This window comes from Capricornis sumatraensis, chromosome 4, assembly GCF_032405125.1.
Source record: "Capricornis sumatraensis isolate serow.1 chromosome 4, serow.2, whole genome shotgun sequence".
NCBI classification, from domain to species: domain Eukaryota; kingdom Metazoa; phylum Chordata; class Mammalia; order Artiodactyla; family Bovidae; genus Capricornis; species Capricornis sumatraensis.
In genome coordinates, this window is record NC_091072.1 from 111,378,292 (window position 1) to 111,392,677 (window position 14,386).

The 14,386-nt window shown below is 41.0% G+C and overlaps 1 protein-coding gene and 1 non-coding gene across 2 annotated transcripts in view; one reads left to right on the plus strand and one right to left on the minus strand.

Moving 5' to 3' along the window:
- The window catches only part of NT5DC3 (5'-nucleotidase domain containing 3), a 62,137-nt gene that overhangs the window by 35,622 nt on the left and 12,129 nt on the right, over window positions 1–14,386 (minus strand). The window contains exon 2 of the mRNA XM_068971479.1: window positions 752–936. Coding sequence (XP_068827580.1) covers window positions 752–936 — 185 coding nt within the window. The remainder of the gene's footprint in view (window positions 1–751; window positions 937–14,386) is intronic.
- On the plus strand, window positions 10,788–10,859 carry TRNAG-GCC (transfer RNA glycine (anticodon GCC)). The gene has a single exon. It is a non-coding gene; the product is annotated as a tRNA-Gly (tRNA).

Genomic DNA, 14,386 nt, shown 5'->3' on the forward strand with positions numbered 1-14,386 from the left:
CAGTGATGAGGGAAACACACTGCCCATGGTTTGAAGGATTCCTTCTAACCAGAAATCAACAGGCTGCCCCTCCATCAGACTTTGGGAGGACCTGTGTCACTTGCTCTGAGAGAGCATAGTGCAAATGGCCACGGCTGAATCTCCACTAATGAGCAACCTGGCACAGTCTTCTATCAGAGACATCTAAAGATCTTTTGAAACATACAACTACCTTCCAGGTACAAAGTTTCAGTTAGGCAAGATAAACAAGTTCTGGAGATCTGTTATACAGCATAGTACCTATAGCTAACAATATTGTATTCTATACTTGAAATCTGCTAAATGGGTGGATCTTAGCTAAGCACTGCACCACACACACATGCATACGCCCAACAATAACAATAAAGGGAGCAGGAGGAAACTTAGGTAAGTGACGGACAGTTAGGACCTTGATGGTGGTTTATACACGTATCCCAAAACTCAATGAGCTTTATATATGTGTGTGTGTATATACATATGTATATGTATATATATGTAAATATATATAGCTTTTCACATGTCAATCATAACTCAAAAAAGCATTTTTTAAAAAAAAAAAACTATTTTCCAGATAGTCATTTGGAATGGAACCACATCTACTCATACATTCAGCAACAATTTACTAACTGACATCTACTGTGCCAGGTCTGAGATCAGGTCAAGCTCAAATCCCCACGGCGGGCAGGGAGGGGGGCGCGGGGTCGGGGGAGACTGGAAGTCCCTGTGCTCTTACCCGGTGCTCGTTGATGAGAAGGTCCCGAGCAGCATTAAATATCAGCGTGTGAAGGTGTTTTGAATAAAACACCAAGGTGTAGTCATAGTCAAAGCCATAGATTTCAATGTCTGACAGGCTCATCTCATTGTTTGAGAAGATGGCATCTGGATTTAACAAGTTGTTCATAATTGAAGGAACCAGTTCTAGAAGTAAAGGGGGGAAAAAGACGTTACACCCTATGATAAATAAAGGTTAGCATGACGTGAACAAAATGAGTAAATTAAAGCACAAGAGTAATTAGCTTTACCTTGAAAACATGATGCCAAGTGAAAGAAGCCAGTCACAAAGAGTTGCCTATTGTAGGATTCGATTTAAATGAAATGTCTAGAATAGGCAAACCCCTTGAGACAGAAACTAGATTAAGTGGTTGCCTAGAACCAGCAGGATGGAGAAAAACAGAGTGAATGCTAATGGGCATAGGATTTCTTTGGGGGGTGATGAAAATGTTTTAAAGTTGATTGTGGTGATGGCCGAGCAGTGGTTTTGGTGATACTAAAACCCACTGAATGGGAAACTAAGTGAATGAATTGTATGGTAGGTACATAACATCCTAATAAGACTGTTATAAAAAATAATTTGCTTCAACATCACAAAAAGATTTATTTTTGTTTATAAAAGAATATACGCCAGTTACAGATTTTAGAAGATAGAGAACCATGTATATAATTAAGTATCACCCATCATACATCATCCAGAAAAAAAATTGTATGTATTTGCTACCAATATTTTTCTATGTATATAGTATACATAGTTGACCTCACACTGTACACACATCTTTGTATTCCACTCTAATATTCTATCATAATGTGTTCTATCATTACAGAGTTTCTGAGAATATAACTTTAAATCATCATATACGATTGATATATTGCTCCAAATCAGCCTTTTACTCATACACATTTATGACTTTTCCTATTTAAGAAATAAAACAAAAGCAAAAAAAAAAAAAAACAACCCACAGTAATAAGTACCTTCAGATGTTCACCTTTGCCTTTCTGGTGATTTCCTCCAGATAGATTATCAGAAATGTAATTAACCCGGGATACCATCAGAGTTCTCTGGATTCAATGTCAGTCTCGAGTTCCTGTTTTAAGCAGTTCTATTTGTAAGGATTGTTATTTCATGACTTGTATTCTTTCTTGCAGATTTTTCAAAAACTCATCTTACTATACAACTTTCATGAGTTCACCACACCCTTTTAAAAATCTAAGATGCAATATGGGAGGTCAGTGATTTTATTTTCCAACATCTTGAAACATTTTGCCATTTTACCATTGCAGGAATCATTTCACCACTGTGAGTAGGGGGTGGGAGGTGTGGCTGGGTGTGTACTCAGTCGCTTAGTCATGTCTGACTCTTTGCAACCTCCTGGACTATACGGCAGGCTTCTTTGTCCATGGGATTTTCCAGGCAAGAATACTGGAGTGGGTTGCCATTTCCTTCTCTAGGGGATCTTCCCGACCCAGAGATTGAACTTGTGTCTCCTGCACTGACAGGAGGATTCCTTACAAGTGAGCCACCTGGAAAGCCTATTTCATCATTCAGTTCAGTTCAGTCGCTCAGTCGCTCAGTCGTGTTCGATTCTTTGCGACCCCACGAATCGCAGCCCACCAGGCCTCCCTGTCCATCACCAACTCCCGGAGTTCACTCAGACTCATGTCCATCGAGTCAGTGATGCCATCCAGCCATCTCATCCTGGGTCGTCCCCTTCTCCTCCTGCCCCCAATCCCTCCCAGCATCAGGGTCTTTTCCAATGAGTCAACTCTTCCCATGAGGTGGCCAAAATACTGGAGTTTCAGCTTTAGCATCAGTCCTTCCAAAGAAATCCCAGGGCTGATCTCCTTCAGAATGGACTGGTTGGATCTCCTTGCAGTCCAAGGGACTCTCAAGAGTCTTCTCCAACACCACAGTTCAAAAGCATCAATTCTTCAGCACTCAGCTTTCTTCACAGTCCAACTCTCACATCCATACATGACCACAGGAAAAACCATAGCCTTGACTAGATGGACTTTAGTCGGCAAAGTAATGTCTCTGCTTTTCAATATGCTATCTAGGCTGGTCATAACTTTTCTTTCAAGGAGTAAGCATCTTTTAATTTCATGGCTGCAATCACCATCTGCCATGATTTTGGAGCCCAAAAAAATCAAGTCTGACACTGTTTCCACTGTTTCCCCAACTCTTTCCAGTGAAATGATGGGACCAGATGCTATGATCTTCGTTTTCTGAATGTTGAGCTTTAAGCCAACTTTTTCATTCTCCTCTTTCACTTTCATCAAGAGGCTCTTTAGTTCTTCTTCACTTTCTGCCATAAGGGTGGTGTCATCTGCATATCTGAGGTTATTGATATTTCTCCCGGCAATCTTGATTCCAGCTTGTGCTTCTTCCAGTCCAGCATTTCTCATGATGTACTCTGCATAGAAGTTAAATAAGCAGAGTGACAACATACAGCCTTGACATACTCCTTTTCCTATTCGGAACCAGTCTGTTGTTCCATGTCCAGTTCTAACTGTTGCTTCCTGACCTGCATATAGGTTTCTCAAGAGGCAGATCAGGTGGTCTGGTATTCCCATCTCTTTCAGAATATTCCACGGTTTATTGTGATCCACACAGTCATTATCTCTCAATTATTCCCAATCATGATTTTTAATCTGCCTGCCAATGCAGAAGACATGCATTCGATCCCTGGGTTGGGAAGATCCCCTGGAGAAAGAAATGGCAACCCACCCCAGTATTCTAGACTGGAAAATTCCATGGACAGAGGAGCCTGAGGGCCCGTCCATGGGGTCGCAGTGTCAGACACAACTGAGCAACTGAGCGTGCACATACACAAGAAAGCAAGAGAATGACAGGAACTTGGCCAAGATATTGCAAAAGTAAAAGAAATTATCAGTACAACATCACCCTTCAGTTTCCTCATCGCCCTGCCTGAAGTATCGCATCATTTTCAGGAAAGTATATCAAAGAAGTCTGAAGATAACATCTTTGCAGTCATTTCCTTAGCTTTCATGAAACACAGTTGAGAATTCACTGTGTGGAATTCTATTTTCCACCCAGAGTGGCAAAAAGCATAAACCTGTCAGAAGAAGGCATTTTACAATTATCAGATGAGTCAAAAGATGAACACAAAGATATAAAAAGCAACTCTCTAGAGTCTAGTAATGATGGAGAAATTAATCACATAAGTGAAACAGACTATGAGTTTTCAATAACCACATCCCAGATGAAATTTAGGATCAGGGGCTGCATACTATATTTTTAAAGACAGGGAAATATGATATTGTCATGCTGTCATTTCACAAGTAGTCATTTAACACAAAGAACCTCCTCATGCAACATTCTGTGACAAGAACACAGACCATCCCATTTTGCTAAAAGGATATGGGACAGCATTCTCTCACTTTTTTCCAATGCTTGTGCACCAAAAATTTACCTGAAGCAGTTCATCAATAGACAAATGCTGAAGACAGATGCCTTCATGGAAATAGGTACAAAACCACCAACACATACACACAGAAAGTGAACTGTCCACATCTTATGAATGAAATTGAACTGTGTGTATTCTACTACTCTTTACATTATTAAGAACCACCTCTGACTCCATCATAAGAGCTAATACTTATTAAGGTCTTATATTTATTAAGATCTTAACCACGTATTAGGGGCTTCCCTGGTAGCTCAGATGGCAAAGAATCTGCCTGCAATGCGGGAGACCTGGGTTCGATCCCTGGGTTGGGACGATTCCTTGGAGAAGGTGATGGCAACCCACTCCAATATTCTTGCCTGGAGGATCCCACAAATAGAGGTGCCTGGCGGGCTACAGTCCAAGAGATCGCAAAGAGTTGGACATGACTGAGCGACTTAACTTTCTTTTTCTTTCTTACCATGTATTACATACTCAGAAGCACTTTGTATCACCTCATTTAATCCTTATGACAACCTTAGCAAGCAAAAGGTCTATCATCCCCATCTAATGTATGAAAACATTAGCGACACACAGAAATTATACAATTTACTGAAGGACACACAGCCACTAAATGGCAGAGGTAGGATGTGAACCTGGGAAGTCTGGCTTCAGAATCTACACACTTGATGCTCTTCTGCAAGATTAGGGGAGTCAACAAGCATTTGAGAAGCAAGTATTTATTTTCTAAATAAAATAGAGTCAACTTTTCTTCGTTTTAATGCTTACCATAGAGTCTACAGTGTTCCCTCCTTCCCTCTGCTCACCTTTTTCTCACATTATCCACTTCTAAAGAAATATCCTGAAATATCCAAAAGTACTTACTTTCACAGGGTGACAACTCTAATTAGGGGACCATATGAGCCACAATGACATACTCTGAGCATTTCAGAAGGCTCCTTAACACCTGTGGGGTTGGATCCCTTTGAGAACCTAATGGAACCTGTTGAATTTTCTCCCCTCAGAAAAACATCAACCTTGTGGAAAACTTCAGGGAGCTTGGCCCCAAAGCCTATTCATGGTCACCAAGCAAGATGCCACATTACACTAACTTTAAAACCAAGCCTTTACATCCCCACACAGCACATCCAGGCCAAAGACAGCAAATGAAGGGATGAATGAATGAATGAATGAATTTCTCTCCCATTGACAACTAGATATGACTGAGTCTACTGAAAATCACAGTCAAGATTCACCAACGATTTCATTTCTTCATTAGTTTCTTTTGTCAAAATCAATGAGACAATAACCTTGGTCTTGTTTTTCTTTTTTACATATAAGATTCATCTGAAGATAGGGAACACATTTTAAGAAACTTGAAGGCAGACAGTTCACAGGAGAACTGTGAGGGAGAAGCCAGTGGCTCTTCAGCATCCAACACTGAAGAGCATCTGGCCTCACATTATCAACAGGTCACTGCCCAGGATGTCACTTTCCGAATAGGACTGCATGGCACTGTCCAAACGAAGTCAGTGAAACAGGATCACTCACAGAATGACCAAAAGCTCCTCTTTCACAAATGACCTTTCCAAGGGAAGTTCTCACAGCCTGCTGCCATTAGAAGTTTCTATTTAGAACTGGTGCTGGCAGGAAAGCCTCTCTCCCTTTCTGCTACCTGAGAAGAGTATGTGAGGTCCTCAAGGAAACACAACTATGCTGGAACACGGTGCTGACAGTCAGCACATCTCCAGGGGCTGCCCAGGAATGAGTTCTCCACTGGCGGGAAAGCCCATGGTGTATCCATCACATGAACATCACCAGAAAGCATGCGTGTTTAATTAGTCATCACTTGAAATAAACACCAGGAACACCAATAGCTTAAAAGGAGCTCAACACCCCATGCAACCACTTCAAGAAAGTGCTAAGAATTAATGCAAGTCATTACAAAGCAAAAGAAAAGAATGTCAACCACTTAGACAGAGAGGAACGGTCTGTCTAAACTGTGGACTCCAAATATAAACAGAAGGGCCCTTGACTAGTCAGTTATGTACTTGCCCAAAGCAGAGACAAAAGTGGGTACGAATTAAGAGAGCAAATTTCCTTTGCACTCAATGGATGATGACAGCAAGATGCCACAATGAGGACAAAGATGTGGAGAGACAGTTCTGTCACTCTGCCCAAAGCCCCAACCATAGCCAAGTTCCAAGGCAGCCACCCTGAACCGGGAGGTGACTGCCTTTCCTCGGGCAAGGCAGCAAGCTGGACAACCCCTGCACACTCACAGGTTACCCACTTGCTGATCCCACGGAGCACCGGGGCACCCAGTGGACCACCTACAAGAGTCATCTGCAAACTTTCTGAGACTCTGTCTTTGCTTATTTTTATGGTGGTAAACAAAAAAGCATAACATAAAATTTACAATTTTAACCATTTCAGTGTACAGCACAGTGGCACTAAGGTGATTCACATCACCACCACCCATCTCCAGAACTCTTTCATCTTGCAAAACTGAAACTCCACACCCGCTCAACACTAACTCCCCATTCCTCCCCCAGCCCCTGGCAATCACCGTTCTACATTCTGTCTCTAGGAATGTGACTCATATAAGGAGAATCATAGAGCAGCTGTCTTCTGGGGCTGGCTTATTTTATTTAGCATAATATCTTCAAGATTCATTCATGTTGGGGCATGGGTCAGAAGTTTACTCCTTTTTAAGCCTAGGTAATATTCCATTTTATGTCTATCCACATTGTTTATTCATTCACCCACTGAAGGACATTTAGACTGCTTCCACCCAGTGGCTATTGTGAATAATGCCGCCATGCACGTGTGGACAAATATCTCTTTGAGCCCCTGCTTTCACTTCTTGAGGGTATATATCCAGAAGTGGAATTGCTGGCATATGGTAAACTGGATTGTCATTTTCTGAGGAACCATCATACTGTCTGCCACAGCCGCTGCAGCATTTTCTGTTGTTTGGGGTCCTGGTATTCTCATTTGTAAGATCACCGCAGAAGAGTTCCTTCCTTGCCTTAATTTTATCTTTACTACTGACAGAGAAAATGAATGAAATCACAACTTAGGTACAGAAGTCAGACACTTTCCACCTATTTAAGGAAATATTGTTAAACTGTATAAACATCTAAGTTTGGGAAATACAGTCTTTGCCAAGTACTTCATGATGGCACTTTTCTGAACCCTGTGATGTTCAGAAATTCTTAAAAGGTCTCCAGTCTAATGAGTAGTACATGGGGACAGTGCTGAGTAGAAATCTATGGCCTGAGTCACGTCAAGAAATACTCATAATGTCCTCAGAAAGGCAATATGACTGTCCCTCAGCCCTTAAGGACACAACCCTGGGAAGCTCTGAAGGGATCCATTCCCTGTCCTCAGCACCGTCCCAGGAACAAGTCAGATAAAATCAGGAGGAGGGGCATAAGGGATGAGCTGAACCAACTGAGGTCCTCAAGGGAGCCTGTGGTGGGCAGTGACAGGGTACCCTGGCCCTCTGTGCCACCCGGTGTGGCTGGGCCACCTCATGCTCACTCACATTCTCTCCTTCCAGGCACTTGGGGATTACAACCCTCTCTTCACCCCTTATTCTGGCCACCAACTTCTGCTCTGGCCAATGGGCTGTGGGCAGACGTAAGACACATCACTTCCAGACCACAGCACGCTCCCTCCCGCACTCTATCTATCACAGAATCATGCACGAGGCTTCCACGACACATACAGCAGGGGATGGAGGAGACCGACAAGCCCAGCAGGCGAGGTCACCACATGGAGCACAGCTGCCCTGGAGAGGAGCCAGAGGCTCCAGAGAACAGTGCAGGAGAGAGAAATAAACTGTGGCTATAGCTGCCTATATTAAGCCACTGAGATGTCCGGCATCACTGGTCACTGCAGCACGACTGAGCGTAACCTGACTGACACACCTTCTATTTCTCCAGTATGCTCAATTTTCCTGAGAAACTACCCCAAGCCCAGCATTCAGACTGTGTGGTCCCGAGGAGGTTCTGTTTCTAAGAGGAAACACATGATCCAGACCTGGTCAAAGAGAACCCCAGAGTTACCAACATGGATTCATCTGGGACAGCCACAGAACACCCTCTGGCCAAACATCTTCCTATGTACCTAAAGCCACAGGCAGCCAACTGAGTCCAATCAAGGAAATTTCTGGATCTATAAGGGAATTTCAAGAAAGAAACATTCGTTTTCCCCAAACATGGACCTAAGAGGATATAAATCTGGAGATATGAGGAGGTCACCTCTAGGAACCTAAAAAAGAGGCCAGTAGGGAAGAAAGCAAGGTCAAGAGACAGAGAGAAGCCCCCCGACCACATTGTCTGAACTTGGAACAAGTCACACTTGAAGCTGAACCAACCCACAAAATATCTTTCCAAGTTTCCCTTGTAATTAAATCAGTTTGACCCAGGCTTTTTTTTTTAAATATTGCTTGTAGCTGAAGGATTCCTAACTAAAGGTTCATTTCAAGGATATTCAGGTTCTCAAACTTCTTACTGCCTACAAATTTCAACTTTTAACGTGGCATCAAAGGCAGTCTCCACTTAGACTTTTATCCGTCTTCCCAATCTGAAATCCTCCTTCATATGCCCTATTTTCAACAAGATGGACCATCTACTAATCTGTGTTTTCCAGAACATACTGTAACTGAATAGCAGCTTGAATAATATTCTCTCTCTTTGCCTAACTAAACAAACACTGCTATGCTGTACGGGAAGGATGTTAAGTAAGATTCTCTTTCATGCTATGCTGTGAAACTAACACCATGTGAATGAGTTATGGTTTTTTTAACCATTAAAAAGGTAGGGAAAATATATGGATTACTATCTATTTCATCTAAGAACAGAATATAACTTCCCAATGTAAAAGCAATAGAATAAATCACAAAAGAAAAATACCAACAGATTTACAGTATGAAAATTTTAAACATCTGGGTATCAAAAACAGGGAAGGGTTATATTAGACAAAAAGACAAACAGCAAAAGACTAACATCCTTAGGGTAAAAAGAAGTCATACAAACCCAAACAATAGAAAGATAAGAGTCTCTCTCTTACAGGAAGGGAAATTATGGAGATGCAGACATAAAGAACAGACTTATGGACATGGGCAGTGGGGAGGAAGGAGAGGGTAAGACAAATGGAGAGAGTCGCATGGAAGCGTACACAGTAACACACGTAAAATAGACAGTCAGTGGAAATCTGCTGTATGACTCAGGAAACTCAAATCAGGGCTCTGTTACAGTCTACAAGGGTGGCAGGTGGGGGGAGCGGGGGTGGGGAGGTCCAAGAGGGAGGGAACATATGTATACCCATGGCTAATTCATGTTGGTGCATGGCAGAAAACAAACCAAACTGTAAAGCAATTATGCTTCAATTAAAAATAAATAAATTTTTTAAGATGGAAATTAAATGGCTTATAAACATAAATGCTCAACCATTCCAATTATGTTTTAAAGAGCAAATTAAAACAATTGGATAGTTATAAGCTGCTCTCTCTGAAAAGGGATTACAAATGGTTTTAGTGTCTTCAACATTTTTTTCTAAAATAAGCATGTGTTACTTGGTTAAGAAACAAAACTAGGATGCAACTTTTCTCTGATAAGACTGCAGTGGTATTTCTGTTGCTGCTGCTGTTGTTATTTGTATGTGGTTTCTTTTTGTTTTTAATGACAGAACACAGAGTGGGTATTGGTGGTAAGTCTAGGTAGCCTCACTCCTCGCTTGTTTAAGGACCTTTCTGGAAAGAAGGTTGGTGATAAGCACCAAGAACCTTTTAAAAATATTCATACCCTTTGACCTAGTAATTCTCCTTCTAGGAATGCATGCTAAGGACATATTCATACTGACCAAGATTTATATGAAAGATTTCACTGCAGTTATATTAAAAAGCAAAACTTGGAAGAAAACACGCTCTACTTGGAGGTCCAAACATACACATCTCAGATACCCGAACTCAGAAACCAAACATGGCAACACGAAAATGTTCAAAGAGAAAAGCTGAAATGCATTTGAAAATCCTTGAAGTTCAATTTTTCGGTAATGCAAAATCCACAATCCCAGAGACATTAAGATGACATTTTTCTTTAACTAATTACTTTTTCTTTTTGGATGCCCTAGACATCAAGCTGGTCTCCTAAAAAAAATTTTAACAAAAAGGAATATAAAGATATGAAGTCTCTTAGGAAGAAAAGGAAAAAGCAAAATGAGAAAAAGAAACAACTTTTTTCATGGAGAATTTTAGAGCTTCAAAAAACAGAAGAAAAGTCTCCATTTTTCCCCATTTACAGTCAGTCTTCCAAATCCTTAGGTTCCACCTTCACAAATTCAACCAAATGCACATAGAAAATATCCCCAAAAGAAAAAATTCCAGAAAGTCCCAAAAAGCAAAACTTGAATTTGCCACATGTCAGAAATTATTTGCATAGCCTTTACACTGTATTCACAACCATTTACACACCATTTACATTGTATTTACAACTATTGACATAGGATTTATATTTATTAACTATTACAAATAATCCAGAGATGATCTAATGCATATGTTACAACGTGCCAGGTACCACATGGACTTCCCTGGTGGCTCAGTGGTAAAGAATCCGCCTGCCAAGCGGAAGACCCAGGTTCAATCCCTGGGTCAGGACAGCCCCTGGAAGAGGAAATGACAACCCGCTCCAGTATTCTTGCCTAGAGAATCCCATGGACAGAGGAGCCTAGCAGGCCAAGTCCATGGGGTCGCAGAAGAGTCAGACATGACTTAGCAGCTACACAATAGGCACCATATGAAGCAGATACATGGACCCCCACTTAACATGAGACACTAGTTATTATCCTCACTTTACAGCAGGAAAATGAAGATGAAACAAGATTATCAGCTTGGGGTCATAATTCATTGCTTGCAACATATCTCTATGTTTCTCCACCAACAAAAGTGAGGGCAAATTTTAAATATTTGTTTTCTCAAATATTAACTTCAGTTTATATTTTATAATACTCCTATATTTCATGAATATTCATAAACATTCAAAATCAATTACAAATTAGTTGGTATTTACTTAACACAGCTTCAAATTCTTTTAACGTTCACAGGTAGACTGAAAACAAGGGTTCAAAATTTCTTTTATTTTTTTATTTTTATTTTTTTGCATTTTATTTTTATTTTTTTTAATTTTTATTTTTACTTTATTTTACTTTACAATACTGTATTGGTTTTGCCATACACTGACATGAATCCACCACGGGTGTACATGCGTTCCCAAACATGAACCCCCCTCCCACCTCCCTCCCCATAACATCTCTCTGGGTCATCCCCATGCACCAGCCCCAAGCATGCTGTATCCTGCATCGGACATAGACTGGCGATTTGTTTCTTACATGATAGTATACATGTTTCAATGCCATTCTCCCAAATGATCCCACCCTCTCCCTCTCCCTCTGAGTCCAAAAGTCCACTCTACACATCTGTGTCTCTTTTGCTGTCTTGCATACAGGGTCGTCATTGCCATCTTTCTAAATTCCATATATATGTGTCAGTATACTGTATTGGTGTTTTTCCTTCTGGCTTACTTCACTGCGTATAATCGGCTCCAGTTTCATCCATCTCATTAGAACTGATTCAAATGTATTCTTTTTAATGGCTGAGTAATATTCCATTGTGTATATGTACCACAGCTTTCTTATCCATTCATCTGCTGATGGACATCTAGGTTGTTTCCATGTCCTGGCTATTATAAACAGTGCTGTGATGAACATTGGGGTACACGTGTCTCTTTCAATTCTGGTTTCCTCAGTGTGTATGCCCAGTCAAAATTTCTTTTAAAACTATACATACAGATTGAAAACACATTTTAAAAAGTGAAGGGACTTTTTGTTTCTAATGTGAAGCAGTATTTACATCTCCCCCAAATGTTTCCACAAATGAACTCAAGGTTCCATACCCAAATTACAAACACTTCAACTTCTCATCTACAAATGCCAATTAAAAATAACAAGAAAAAGGCAACACCCACGATAGGTGACTTTCTCTTAGCAAACCACCACATTACAACTTCCTTCTGACAAGTAAGACTTGGATAAGGGCCAGTCAGTTCTGCCACTGACACCTTCACATTCTCTGAAAAATGTTAATTTGTTCTGGTGCAACTAATATGTTAGGGAGCAATATGACCATAACAGAAGTTTCACAAGTATCTTTAGAATATGGTTTCCTGTCAACAAATGTTGCTTGATATGTGTTCACTTAATGTACTTTCTGTTGATACTTTGGCTCCCTGATGCAAAGAACTGACTCATTTGAAAAGACCCTGATGCTGGGAAAGACTGAAGGCAGGAGGAGAAGGGGACAACAGAGGATGAGATGGTTGGATGTCATCACCGACCCAACGGACATGAGTTTGAGTAAACTCCAGGGAAGCCTGGCGTGCTGCAGTCCATAGGGTCGCAAAGAGTCAGACACAACTGAGCAACCGAACTGAACTGTTGATAATTACAGTCAGAGAAATAAAACTGCATGGCAAGTATGACCTGCAATCAGACAATTCACAGGAGCACAATACTATTAGACTTTAGAGATTTTAAAACAACCATTTTTACACAGACGGACAACAGGCATGTAAAAAGATGCTCAACATCGCTAATATTGGAGAAATACAAGTCAAAACTACAATGAGATACCACCTCACACTGGTCAGAATGACCATCATCAAAAAGTCTACAAGTAACAAATGCTGGAGACGGTGTGGAGAAAAGGGAGCCCTCCTATCCTGTTGGTGGGAATGTAAGCTGGTGCTGTAACTATGGGAAACTAAGAAGGTTCCTTAGAAAACTAAAAAAAGATTTATGTTATGATCCAGCAAACTCACTCATGGGCATATATCCAGAAAAAAACAAAAACTATAATTCAAAAAGATACATGTACCCCTCTGTTCATAGCAGCACTATTCACAAGAGCCAAGACACGGAGGCAACCTAAATGTCCACAGACAGACAAATGGATGAGTAAGATGTGGTGCTTCTATATAAAGAAATACTACTTGGCCATAAAAAAGAACAAAATAATACCATTTGCAGCAACTTGGATGCAACGAGAGATTACCAAGTGAAGTAAGAAAGACAAATACCATATGATATCACTTACACATAGAACCTAAAATACAACACAAACAAAGCTATCCACAAAACAGAAACAGACTCACACAGAGAACAGACTGTGGCTGCGTAGAGAGGGGCGGGCGGGGGGGCGGGGAGGGAGGAAGGGATGGAGTGGGAGGTTGGGGTTAGCAGATGGCTACAGTAACAAGGTCCAGCAGTAAGGACAGGGAACTGTATTAAATATCCTATGATAAACAATAATGGAAAAGAATATTTTAGAAAAAGAATGTATATACATATAACTGAATCATTTTCTTGCACAGCAGAAATCAATATAACCTTGTAAAATGACACTTCGAGTTAAAAAATGTTTAATAAAATAAAAAATAAAAACAACTAACTATCTTTTGCCAGAAACTGTTTTCTCCAGTATCTCCACTGACCATTCAGTTGCGCATCACTTTTACTTCTGCGACAGCCCAATAAAAGACGCCAACACGAAACAAAGTGTCCTGGGCATCCTTTCCACCATGAAGGTGAACTTCTGCGGGGTTCCCTGCCCAGCAAGCCCTAATCCTTAGCTAACAAATGTCCTTTCCCCACCTCTAAACACACACATTCTGGGCTCTTCTGGGACTCTGCCCCATCCCTCCAGCCACAGCTATTCAGACTAAAACACTTGACTTGTGCTGGGCCACGTCTAGGGTCCCATCTCCAGGAGTGGGGGGTACTTGCCGCAAGCCAGGCTAAACCAGAGTCCTTCCCTTATTTCTCTGTCTTTATGATACAGCTTTTTTTTTTTTTTTGGCCCTGCAGCCTATGAGATGTTAGCCCCCTGATCAGGGATTGAACCTGGGTCCTTGATGGTGGAGCAGAGAGTACCAACCACTAGACCGCCAGGGAATTCCCTGTCTTTATTATATACCTTTACTGAGTCACAAATGAAATATAATAAATTGCACACAGAGCATACAGTGTGATGAGGCTTGACACACATACACAACAATGAAGCCATCATCAAAATAAAGATAATAAGTATATATCCGACATCCCCAAACATTTCCCCTCACCTTTCTGAATCC